Below are 10,853 nucleotides of genomic sequence, written 5' to 3'. Positions count from 1 at the left end.
TATAACCTGCTTGTCCTTCCTGGAAGGATTTTTTCTGGATGTTGTGATTCAACAGAGACACAGCCGACGCTAGACTGGTGCTGAATACATATAATTTCATTTTCCCTCCTGTGGAGAAGTATAAACGCATTCCTATCTTTAAAAGGGGTCCCTTGAAACCAGACAGCAGATGGCTCAGAGCCAACCAGCAGTTGGCTTTGTCTCTATATCCACTTTTGACTGTAAAATGCAACAGAATATTTAGTGAGGAACACTTTGCACCCAGGAGGATAAGATAGATATTCACAGTTAAAAGGCAGATTTTAGGTCGAAGGCGAAGTCCTGCTGTGTTTACTTGTAATGAATTGTTTAAACATTGCCAGATGTACTACATAATTTACTCTATATCGATATCACAGAGTGCAGTCCTGTGAATGATCGGGGCCTTGCAATTTAATTAAAAATCAAAGCTACACTGTAAAAAGTGAAAAGTTAGATCAACTTATATGACTTCAAAACACCTCAAAATTTAAGTTTATTTGAAACTTTTTTACTTGTATACGCATTTGAAATACAGCACCAGTTTATGTATAGATTAAAAACAGTTTTAAGTCAGTTTAAAGGCTTCGGTTCTGCATAAATAAACAAACGGGCAACTGATTAATTACTGTAATGTGTCTTCAGTGTCGCTTTGCTGTGAACGCAGCTATGGATGATAAATGAAAGTAAAACAAGACCAAATGCACATCATTATGCAAGCATTGCCATAATGTGATCTCTGGTGGTTTGACTTTGAGGGCCCTATTTTAACGATCTGAAACGCAAGTGCGAAGCGCAACGCGCAAGTGAGTTTGTGGGCGGATCTTGGGCGCTGTTGCTATTTTCCCGGCGTGAGAAATAACTCTTGCGCCGGGCGCAAATCAATAAGGGGTTGGTCTGAAGTAGGTTCATTATTCATAGGTGTGGTTTGGGCGTAACCTCAAATAAACCAATCAGAACGCTAGCCAACATTCCCTTTAAACGCAAGGGCGCAAGTTCCATGGCGGGTTGCTATTATTATGACGGATTTACCAGGCGCACGCCAGGAGCGGTTCACAGCCGAGGAGACCGACGTCCTTGTACGGGGGAATCCCACGCTTGCCAGCATAAATCGGGCACGCCGTGTAACGGGAGGTGGATCTGCCTCAGGACTTGACGCCAGCAGAGGACATCGCTGCGTCCACCCTCACCGCTGAAAGGGTTTGGGGGCTTTGAAATCGGACCCAAGAAACGTAAGCAAGGTCCAACCCCAAAGTACTCTTACAAATCAAGTTCATATACATTAAGGTTTCTTATGAAAACATTTTAATTATTATTTACATAAAATAAACGTAATACAGCCACACAACAAAGTTATGAAAATATTTTAATCGTTATTTGCATGAGAATAAATAAAAACTATCACCACAATGCTCACCACTATGATTCCCCTTATCTCGTGTATTAATATTTTTAAGTGTAACAATTTATGATTTGCAAAAATAACTGTTGCATCTGTGTAGATTAGATAAGCAAAGTGTGTGCGCGTTGTGCACGCTATACATTATGGTCAAGCATGCGCCCTTAAAATAGCATAATGAACAACGCGCAACGCGCCACTGACTTTAAACTTTTTTTTTCTGGTCAGTGGCGCAATTGTTTTTTGAAACTGCAAAATAGCATCAGGGATGGTTTGCGCTGGAACACGCCTCTTTTTTTGCGCTGAACCACCCAGGGAGCGCAAGTTCATTCCCTAGTTTGCCGACGTGCTTCTGTGACGGGAAAAACCCGCTGTGCGCCGGGGCAAAATACGAATGATACATGCGTCACGGACAAAGTCAATTGCGCTGGGTGCAAGATAGAGCCCTGAATATCATCTAACAATAGGTCTAACAATTGTGTACGTCTTTGGTATTTATATGCAGGGGCATCATGCACCAATTTTTTTTAAGGGGGCACAATGTGCACAGCTTACAGAAATGTGTTCATACACGGACAGCAAACGAAATATTATAGAGCTTTTAGTCTTTTCCATGGCTTTATTTTGAGCCTTCCTGCCTTCATGACAAAAACCACCAAAATAAAAGTGTTGACTAACTTTCATATCAAATACTATTCAATCGAAATAATTACATATTGGCATCATATTTACATCTGGAACGGCATGTTTTGTTTTTTTACGTTTTGTTTAATGACTTGTTTAATTGTGTCTATGCAGTTGTTGTGCAAAATGCATTATCCTAGTAATTTTAAATCCATAAAGTTTATAAACAACGAAAATGACATAAGCTATAGCCACATGATTGAGTTTAATGTTCAATAATGATTCAATAAATGTTTAGATAAAAATTATATTAGAGGAACGGATATTTGCATTCAACTTTACCTCATATGTGAGCATGTGTGATTCCGCGTCCCCGTGAATTCTGGCGAACTTTGGCGTTGTACCAAGAAGATGAATCTAGAAATCTCTACTAATATAACGTCGAGACTTAATGGATTAATGGACGCTTCTTTGATTTTGAGGCTCACAAAACCAAGGGGGCATCTGCCCCCTCAGTTTGAATGGGCATGACGCCTCTGTTTATATGCACACTTGAACTTTTCACGAAAACTGTCCACCCAATTCACAACACGTGTGTACGCACATTAATTTCTTCTTACGTTAGTGAATTTGGAGTGTTCTACATGAGCGGCCGCGTGCACAAGGTTAGTAATTTGCATAAAACATGCCCAAACCAGCTCCATATAAAGGATTTCTGCAGCACTGGTCCACAGAAAATGTTAGAGCAGTTTGTCATAAAAGCAAAAGAGCTCAAAAAGAAATCCATGAACATATTTTGTAAAGTTTAGTTTTGCTTTGCATTTTTAATTTGGGAGGTTTTGCTGTCGATGGAGGAAGCTAGTGCTGTCCACCAACCAGAGTAACACTTTTAAATAAGTATTTGATGTGTTAAAGGAATAGTCTACCCTTTTGCCAAATTAAACTATGTTATTCCCTCAACTTAGACGAATTAATAAATATCTATCTTTTTTCAATGTGTGCACTGTACAGCGCGTCGTGAATGTGTTAGCATTTAGCCTAGCCCCATTCATTCCTATGGTACCAAACAGGGAAGCCACCAAACACTTCCGTGTTTTCCCTATTTAACTCTTTCCCCGCCATTGACGAGATATCTCGTTAATTAAGAGAAAACGCTTCCACGCCAATGACGAGATTTTCCGTCTTTCCGCAATACCGCTATTATCCACCAGGCGGCGCCCTTCCGCAACTTTTTAAACCCGGAAGTATTGCCCTATGGCAAGCGGCTGCATGTCCGTGTCTGTTTTAAAGATCGCTCTGAATGGGATCTCTATGAAAAATCCGTCACAAAAATGGAATTATCTCTGCTTTTTGCTCAAAATATTGTGTTTTGGCAAAAACCTACCCATTTTCAAAAGCTGATTGCAAAAGAACCATTAAAGGTAGGATGAAACGGTTTTTTTTGTTTGAAAGCAGAGGGTCTGTTCTTTCATTTGGTATATTGTATGTTTATATATTTAAAGAAGAACATTAAACATAAAACGGCATTAAACTTTGGTGAAAATCATGAAAAACGCAGGCGCTGGCTGGCAACTTTTTTTAAAAACTCTGGCGGTGAAAGAGTTAAAGACTGTTACACGAGGAGTTATACCAGTAAGTATTGTGCCACAAAATAAAACTTTTTTTTGGTACCATAGGAATGAATGGGGCTAGGCTAAATGCTAACACATTCACAACGCGCTGTACAGTGCACGCATTGAAAAAAGATAGATATGTATTAATTCGTCTAGGTTGAGGTAATAACATAGTTTAATATGGCAAAATGGTAGACTATTCCTTTAACAATTAATTAATATGATAGAGACGTGCATCGAGATAGTGACGTTTGGACTTTTCATTACATTTACATGACGTTTACATTAGGCATTAAGCAGACGCTTTTATATAGAGATTTAAAAAGTGAAGATTTGTCATTACATGCATCTTCTTTATATGTGTAGAAAAATAAGTAGGCTATAATAATGTATAATATAATGTATATATAATAATAATAATATAGATCATATATAATAATATATAATACAGAAATTATAATATAAAATATAATCATGTTAATTTTATATATAAACGTTATTATAAACATTATAATTATAGCCTATATTTGATTATAGTGCAAATGATTATTGTATACAAGTAAAGAGTTTGGTTACAAAATGTATTTTTTTTTTTATTAGTTAACGCCAAAATCCGTATTGTATCAGGTCAGTATTAAAAAGTAAATTCTTCATTTTACGCCAAGTCCTTCTTCTCTGCAGAATGCAATAAATCTGCTCAACAAATCACAGCGCACCATTCCACGCACTGTAAACAATAATAGCGGCGCGTTGAATACACACAGAATTCATGAAGTACAAATTCATCTGCTTTGTACTTCATGATCAACAAACAAAGAAAAACCAAATAATATTTTGATGGCATTGATAAACCTGTGGTGGTTTTCTGTGGCGGGGTAGAAACGTAAGCCATCAAAATCTAATAATTTACGTGAGAGGCACTTAGGAGAAGGAAAAACTGATCTTATGAAAAACTTTCCATTATTTTACCCGAAGTCAATGAAAATCAAGCAGGACCAAAACATTTTAAAGCTGATCTCTGTCAAAAAGTAAAGCGATGACGTCCTAAGGATGACAGCAGCAATGACAGTGTTCTTCATATGACAAAGTGTTTTCATTAATGCCATTAATGTTTATTTTTTTGTTAATCAGCGTATTACACTAGTCAACTAAATGAATATAACATGGCAAAGATGAATGCACATTTATATATTGATTCAATAGATTTATAGCATTTTGTGGAAAAAAAGAATCAGTTTTTATAATAAATCTTTGAAAATGTTTTTAAACCTAAAGGTGCTATGTGAAAGTTTGTAAAAGAAAATAGTGTTTTTCATCTTGTCACTTTCTTGGTATAGAAAACAAATTTTTACCTAAATTAGTCAAAATGGATTTATTGCGTTTTGGAACCAAACTCTTCAAGTGGTTTTAGGTTTTCTTGAATTTTTGTGTACATTTAGAAGACACTTTGATTTAAACGTTACCGTTAAATCACAATTTATTCTTGAAAACATACGTATGCACATCTCACGCACAAATTTATGCGTACGCATGCTTAGTGAATGAGACCCATTGATCTGAAAAACTTTAATCTTAAATCTGTCTGCACATTTGTAGATAAAATGTGCACTGCAGATCAGTGGGCTCTCTATGAATTTGGGACTGAATAATAACATTGAACTGAAAGAAAGAATATGTCTGCCTGTGATCACCTCATCAAAGCAAATTTACAGCATAATGTACCATTGAAATGGTTTCGGATGAATAATTAAAGAAATTTGTAAAGATAATCTGCTTGCAAGTACTTCCAGTTTTTTTCAGTTGCTAACAAGCATTGTTCAATACTGAAAGCACATTTTCAAAACAGAAGTCAGTGCGGACCAAACTGTGAACCATTTTTCATGCTTTCAGACAAAATGCATTCAGTGCCAACACTTTTTAAAGTTCAGGAACTCTTTTCCAATTCATACTCCACAGCATGCAAAATACTTGGTATTTTCAGCACATTTTTTAATGCTAACACAATGGTTTAAAACACATTCAAAACAAAATGATGGCAAAATCCAAGCATAAATATTATAGCCAGAAATAAATCATTACAAGCTAATTGCAATTTTAGCTGAAATTCCACGCAGGTGTCCTCCCTTCTGTCTCATTACCATGATTTAGTAAAATGGGATGGTTTGGAATTGAATTTGTTGGCAAATATGGATCAAAGAAAAGCGGTTCAGAGAAGGTCTTTCCAACATCAGATGTGATGTTGATGAGGCCAAATGAGAGAGAGAGAGAGAGAGAGAGAGAGAGAGAGAGAGAGAGAGAGAGAGAGAGAGAGAGAGAGAGAGAGAGAGAGAGAGAGAGAGAGAGAGAGAGAGAGAGAGAGAGAGAGAGAGAGAGAGAGAGACTAGAATGCCACTGTAATTTACCATAATGAACACCTACACATGTTGTTACAGTAATGTGTAAAATGGATTTTTATATTTATTCTTTTTTATTATCATTGCAGCCCTGGAGTCTTTCTCCTCTTTTTTTCACCTTTTGGCTGGAAATTTCAAGTACTATATTCACATTAAAAAAACTATTTCTTAGTTGCTTTGGTACATTTCGAATCATCCTTGACATATGCAAAACAGTAAGTGCATTTCTCAAAACAATTTGTACAAATAGCAAAACACCATGGATAACCTGCAAAAGCTACTCTCTTGCTCAAAACCTTTAGTTCATCTCTCAAAACTAAATATCTGTGTCCTTGAACATGTCAGTGCCATCAGAATGACAAGTCATTGTGTCATTGTGTATGGATAATACAGTCAAATTGCTTAGTCATGTTGTCAATATAACAGTTTACTCTGGAGGGATGTTTTAACTATCGGTAAAGTTTTGATGACAATATTTGTAAATTGTAGGTTACACCTTAGTGTATGTAGGAGTTGATCGCAAGAGACTGGACAAGATTCACATTTACACTTTTAGGGCCCTATTTTAACGATCAAAGCGCATTGTCTAAAGCGCACAGCACAACGTCTAAATGGGCGTGTCCAAATCCATGTTTGCTAATTTAACGATGGGAAAAATGGTTTGTGCACCGAGCACATAGTCGAAAAGGGTTGGTCCTTTTAATGAGTAATGGGAGTATTTTGGGCGTAACGTGCAATAAACCAATAAGAGTTTCAGCTCTCATCCCCTTTAAAAGTCAGTTGCGCCGGCGCTATGTCTAATCCCTATTTACGTAGATGACAGACTTTGTAAACTAAAAAACTAAGCGGTAATGTTTTTCATTTGTATTGAAATTGTATTTTTTTTAATTAAATAAAATAAATAAATAAATATAATTTGACAACTAGTTCAACATTTTTGTATGTAATGACTTAAGCAATGAAATGAGGCATATTCGTTTTATATGGAATGACTATTCAGCATTCACAAGCATAGATAATTTTGACTGACATGACATACTGTAAGCAAATAAAAATGTTATCAAACAGCAGAAAATTGTATGAAAGCAACTGATGCATGTCCAAAAGCATTTGCAAATTGTTCGAAGGAATGGGAAACTGCTACTATGATGTGCACAAATGACTAAATGTTGTGCAAATGTAAATAGTGATGTGAGAAATGCACCAAAGCGACTGAGAAAAATATTGTAATGTTGTGGGGGTGCGATTATGCAACAGAGACCCATTACAGTATAATACATTTTGACCAACATGACAAGAGCAGGTAATAATGTAGGAAAAAGCAGAGAATTATACATAATCATTTACATGGAGGAACGAAAGCATTTGCAACTGCTTCAATGAAATGAGAAACTGCTTTTTGGATGTGCACAAGTGACACAATGATGTGAAGATTGAACAGGTTGTTTTGAGAATTTCGATTTTGATCTGAGAAATGTACCAAAGCAACTGAGAAAAATTGTAATTTCTGAATCATTCTTGTTACAAATGCTTTCAATAAAGTAAAACGGTTTTACATTATTCTATATGAAGTACTGATTTATGTGGAAAATCATTTTGGGTCATGCTGGTAGTGCTGACGGTGTGAAGAGTTTTGATGTGGTTTCAGTATTGAACAATGCTTGTTAGCAACTGAAAAAAGTAAATATAATCCACTCTACACATTACTACTACTATCTACATGTAGTTGTTCATTATGGTAACTTACAGTGACGTTCTAGTCTGTTCTCTCTCTTTTATTTGGCCACAAGTTCGCATCAACATCACATCTAATGTCATCCCTGGCAATGCACCTTGGAAAGTTTCTTCACTGTATCGCTTATCTTTGCAAACAAATTCAGTTCCAAACTATTCCAATTTTACTAAATAATGGTAATGAGACAAAAGGCAGAACACCTGCATGGAACTTCAGCTAAAATTGCAATTAGCTTTAAAGATTTTTTAAAAATTTTCAGGATTTTTAATTACTGCATAAATGCTTGGAATTTGCCATCAATTTGTTTGGAATGTGTTTAGCATTAAAAAATGCGCTAGAAATACCTTGTGGACTATGAATGAGAAAAGAGTTCGTGAATTTTGAAAAGTTGGGTCACTGAATGCTTTTTGGTCTGAAAGCAATAAAAAATGTTCAAAGTTTCATCTGCACTGACTTTTGTTTCGCTGACTTTGTGAAGAGTTTTGAGAATGTGCTTTAAATATTGAACAATGCTTGTTAGCAACTGAAAAAACCTGTAAAAGTAATATGCATAAAGTTAACCAGATTATAAAATGAAGAATATAAAATTATAAACTAATTTTAAACTAATATACTGTTTATGTGTGTGTGTGCATGTCATTGTGTGTGTATGTATGTATATTTATGTGTCCGTGCCGTGTGCATGTGTTAGTTAACTTCAAATTCAAGGACCTTTCAAGAACTTTCAAGGACTAGATGTGGGGACACATTTCAAGTGAGAGCAAGGTTACATCGTGTTACCTTTTAAGATACATTGTTACGGTTCCCTTTTGAGGAAACTCGCGCTGCGTCACTGCGGTGACACTTTGGGGACGCCTCCAGTGGTAAGTGCATCTGAATGTGTATATCAATGGTGATGCTTACCGACAAAGACAGGGTGACGCGGGAGCCAGGAAGTATATCGCTATCTGAAATATTGCCAAAGACGGCGTTACAGGGACACAGGAAGTATGGCAAGTGAGACGCAGCGTCTCGTTCCCTTCTAAGGGAACAACAGTTCATACGTAACCCGAGACGTTTTCATGTGTCAAACACAACTATGCAAAAAAGCATTTTGATATGAATCAACATTCGCATACAGAAGATATAAGCATTTAAAGTGAACTAAAATATTTATGATATTATCCTACACAGTACTGTGTACTGTGTCAGTGTAAATAGTGTTGTGCCGATAGACGATAGTATCGTGTATCGACGATCGTCCGACATATCGCCAATGGCAGGCTTTCATGGCGATAGTCATGACGATAGTTGGCGAATGGTTGTTATTATCATCATCATCATAGTTTTGCATGCTTTTCCTCGCATGAGGGTTTGTGCTTCACTTTACGCGGAGAGCTTGTAGAGAGAGAGTTCCTTCTTGCACGCAGATGCACTTAATGCGCGCGTCTCGGACTCGTTCTAGCACCTAAATCCAGCGCGTGGATGAGCAGCTACGCTTCCCTCTGTCTCACATGCACGCGCTCTCGCATCTGTCCGAAGTCTAAACATAAACTGAAGTAGTAATCCTTATGTATTTGTGCGGTTTAATGCGTTTCATGCGAGCTGAGGCAAACTATTCCTTTTGTTTAAAATATAACCCGCTGCATATTGGCGCCACTCTCGCTTACGTGCAGATAGCTGCGCTCTGTCTGAACTTGAAGTCAGATAGTAATCCTGTTTATGATATGCTTTTCAAGGAGTTTTAGCAATACATCCCTCGTGTTTAAAATATGATTGTGTTCCGCTGGACCAGTGTGTTTAAAAAGGCACCTCTGAGAGCACCACTGCTTGACACGTGTAACCTTCTGCAACAGCACTAAACAAATGCATTTAATTATTTTTATGTGCGCTGCGTGTGTCTGCGCAGGTGCATGTTTTTACAGTCATTAAGTAATCGTGTTAAAAATCAGGATTATGATTTTTCCCATAATTGAGCAGCCCTATCTCTGACATTTCCTTGTACTAGAGAGGTTGTTAGCGCGCAGAGGGTTAAAACCAGCGCGTGTCCTGTTCTCGCTCTCTGGCACGCAAAGAGCGTCTGGGCTTTAATGACGCACTCAGATTAATGCCATTAGTTTTAAGAAAGATGCATTCATGACGGTGTTGCTCTTGTTCTTTTTTCCACCAATCAAGTCTTGTCATAAATGAACAAATAAATAAATGAGTAAACTACTGCCCCGCCCCCCGATACTATCGTGTATCGCCGATCTCACAGGCTGACGATAGGACGATCTCAAAATGGGGCATATCGCCCAACACTAAGTGTAAATCTATGTATGTGTGTATTTGTATGTGTATATGAACAACTGTTCTGGAAGGCTGCACTCCAGACATCACGGCAGCTCAATCAGAGATGAGTGTTTGAGTGGTTCACCTTGCAGGGAGCAGCTAGCTGACCAGGATGGGATGGCTTCACGTCTCTGGTAGAAGAGGATGTAAGCTGCGCGGGTGCACACTTCACCCTCAGGCACAGGTTCAACGGTGCTGTCATCGTAAGAGTACCACTGTCCGTCCACTGAATTCCTGCAGTAAGCTGATCAAGAGATTCAAGAGATTTCATGGCTTATTGCGCACCTTTGATGGTACACTAAAAATGCATTATAAGGTCAATTCATCACATACTATACAGTACATTAAACAAAAGCATTTAACTCATGTACATTTGATGCTAATTTTAGAAAAGATTTCATGCACCGTCTACTCGCTGTTGCACATTGCTATTAATTATGGCTAATGCATCTGTATAATAATAATTGCACCTCGTATTGTATAATATAACAACTTTTTTATTTTCATTTTTATGCATTTGTGTGGTATGTTTCGTATACAGATTTAGTATTTTTTGGTCTGTATTACTATAGTTTCATCTGAACCGACAGACACTTTTTTGACAGATTTCTGACATCCTCATTAGGCTGGAATATTATACCATTCCTGTAGGGTGGAGAGAAGCTGTCTGCTTTGACACGGCTGACCCTTTTCTACCTGCCTTTTAACTTTATTTTAGAGTGGTCCAGTTGTAGTGGGATCAGAACCGTGGTGACTGTAAC

General features: G+C 37.3%; 1 protein-coding gene across 1 annotated transcript in view; it reads right to left on the bottom strand.

The window, feature by feature from the left end:
* The window catches only part of usp43b (ubiquitin specific peptidase 43b), a 77,121-nt gene that overhangs the window by 5,706 nt on the left and 60,562 nt on the right, over window positions 1-10,853 (bottom strand). Inside the window, exon 13 of the mRNA XM_065252889.2 lies at window positions 10,178-10,336. Coding sequence (XP_065108961.1) covers window positions 10,178-10,336 — 159 coding nt within the window. The remainder of the gene's footprint in view (window positions 1-10,177; window positions 10,337-10,853) is intronic.

This window comes from Paramisgurnus dabryanus, chromosome 3, assembly GCF_030506205.2.
Source record: "Paramisgurnus dabryanus chromosome 3, PD_genome_1.1, whole genome shotgun sequence".
Lineage (NCBI taxonomy): Eukaryota > Metazoa > Chordata > Actinopteri > Cypriniformes > Cobitidae > Paramisgurnus > Paramisgurnus dabryanus.
This window is presented reverse-complemented; position numbering and strand designations above follow the sequence as displayed.